This window comes from Pecten maximus, unplaced genomic scaffold (genome assembly GCF_902652985.1).
Source record: "Pecten maximus unplaced genomic scaffold, xPecMax1.1, whole genome shotgun sequence".
Lineage (NCBI taxonomy): Eukaryota > Metazoa > Mollusca > Bivalvia > Pectinida > Pectinidae > Pecten > Pecten maximus.
The window spans coordinates 1-1,533 of NW_022980413.1; the positions used below are offsets into that span (position 1 = coordinate 1).

Below are 1,533 nucleotides of genomic sequence, written 5' to 3' on the forward strand. Positions count from 1 at the left end.
AAGCCTTAAATTCCCAAAAAAAGTTTAAAATTTACATGTGTAGAAAACAAACCCCGACCTCTTGACGGAATAAGATATTATATTAATGTAACCCCCCATATTGTGGGAAAATCCGGAAAATCACAAAATATTACTACTCAAGCCTTATAAGTCCTGCCATGCAAACAAACATGGAAATGGTGTCAAAACAAAATTCTATCACTAGATTAAATATTGCACTATAAATCTATGCTAAAATTATGCCCATATCTGTAACAGCTAAGTCAGGAAAAAATATTTAGCAACAGTCCTGAAATTTCCATATGTACTACATTCGTGTACAACGACCCGGAAGTATAATTGTGGTCCGAGGCCATATGTCGGACTTCAGTCAGGCATTAGAGGAAGCAAAGAGGGCATTGGGGATTGATGTTAAATTGAAAGAAAAGCAAACAGAGTCGCTAAGAAAGATATCTTTACATAGGAAAGGACTTTATAACTGTTTACCAATTGGATATCATAAGAGTCTTATCTACCAGCTGCTGCCATGGATGTTTCAAATGAAGCATGACCAGGAGACACCTATGATTGTTTTGGTGATTTCCCCACTCACTTCACTGATGGGGGATCTGGTCATGGAGTTACAGGAGAAAGGTGTCTCTACATGCTTCTTGAACATCCATGGCAGTAGTGGTAGATACACTCAGATGACTGCCTCTGTAGACGATGACAGCGACCCACTCGAGGAAGATGTGTATCTTTTGAAGGGTGTTAGTCTAAACGAGGTAGCGAGGGGAGATTTCACAATTTTATATATGCATCCAGAGGCTTTGGGAAACAGGAAATTACAGGGAATTTTGCGTTCACGTACATATTCCAACCGTGTGTCAATATGTTTTTTTAAGCATATTTGCTTTGCCTTAATTCTCTTGCTTATCAACTATTTTGATTTTCTTTAAGTTTTTGTTTCAAATTGGTGACTTTTTTGGTTTGGTATTCATTTGCTACCGGGTTCGAGTCCCGGAAGTCATTTGAGACATAAAAAGAAAATCAAAATGTGTTCTAGCTGTATTTTTAAATGTATATGGTTAAATAAGAAATTGGTCTCCAATTATGTGCTCTTTGCAGTAAATTTCATTTATTTTACTCTAAAGAATATGAACTGGATTTGTTAATCGTCAAAATAGAATTTAATTGCATTTAATGCTGCCATATATTATATAATATACATGTATAATACAATGAGAAAAGAATATTCCCATAACATTCTGGAGTACATCGGGACATGATAATTTTATGCAAATAAGCGGGATATGCAAATAAGCGATATGCAAATAAGTGGGCTCCTCTGTATATTGAAATGTGTATGACTTCAGTGATATGTACCAACCTTGTACCAAACTAGTTCACTTCTAATTCTAGTACTACGGTATAGTATATACTGTACATACGACTAATTGAAGATTTTGTCACAGACGGGGTTTGCAACTCAAATGACAGACTTTGTAATATGTATTAATCAGAGATAGTAATAGAATATACCGTACAATAGAT

The 1,533-nt window shown here is 35.4% G+C and overlaps 1 protein-coding gene across 1 annotated transcript; it reads left to right on the forward strand.

Moving 5' to 3' along the window:
* Window positions 1-356: 356 nt before the first annotated feature.
* On the forward strand, window positions 357-764 carry LOC117319511 (probable ATP-dependent DNA helicase RecQ; the record flags this gene model as incomplete). Its single annotated transcript, XM_033874302.1, has 1 exon — window positions 357-764. A coding segment is annotated over exon 1 (408 nt), but the record flags the coding sequence as incomplete, so codon positions are not given.
* Window positions 765-1,533: the final 769 nt, after the last annotated feature.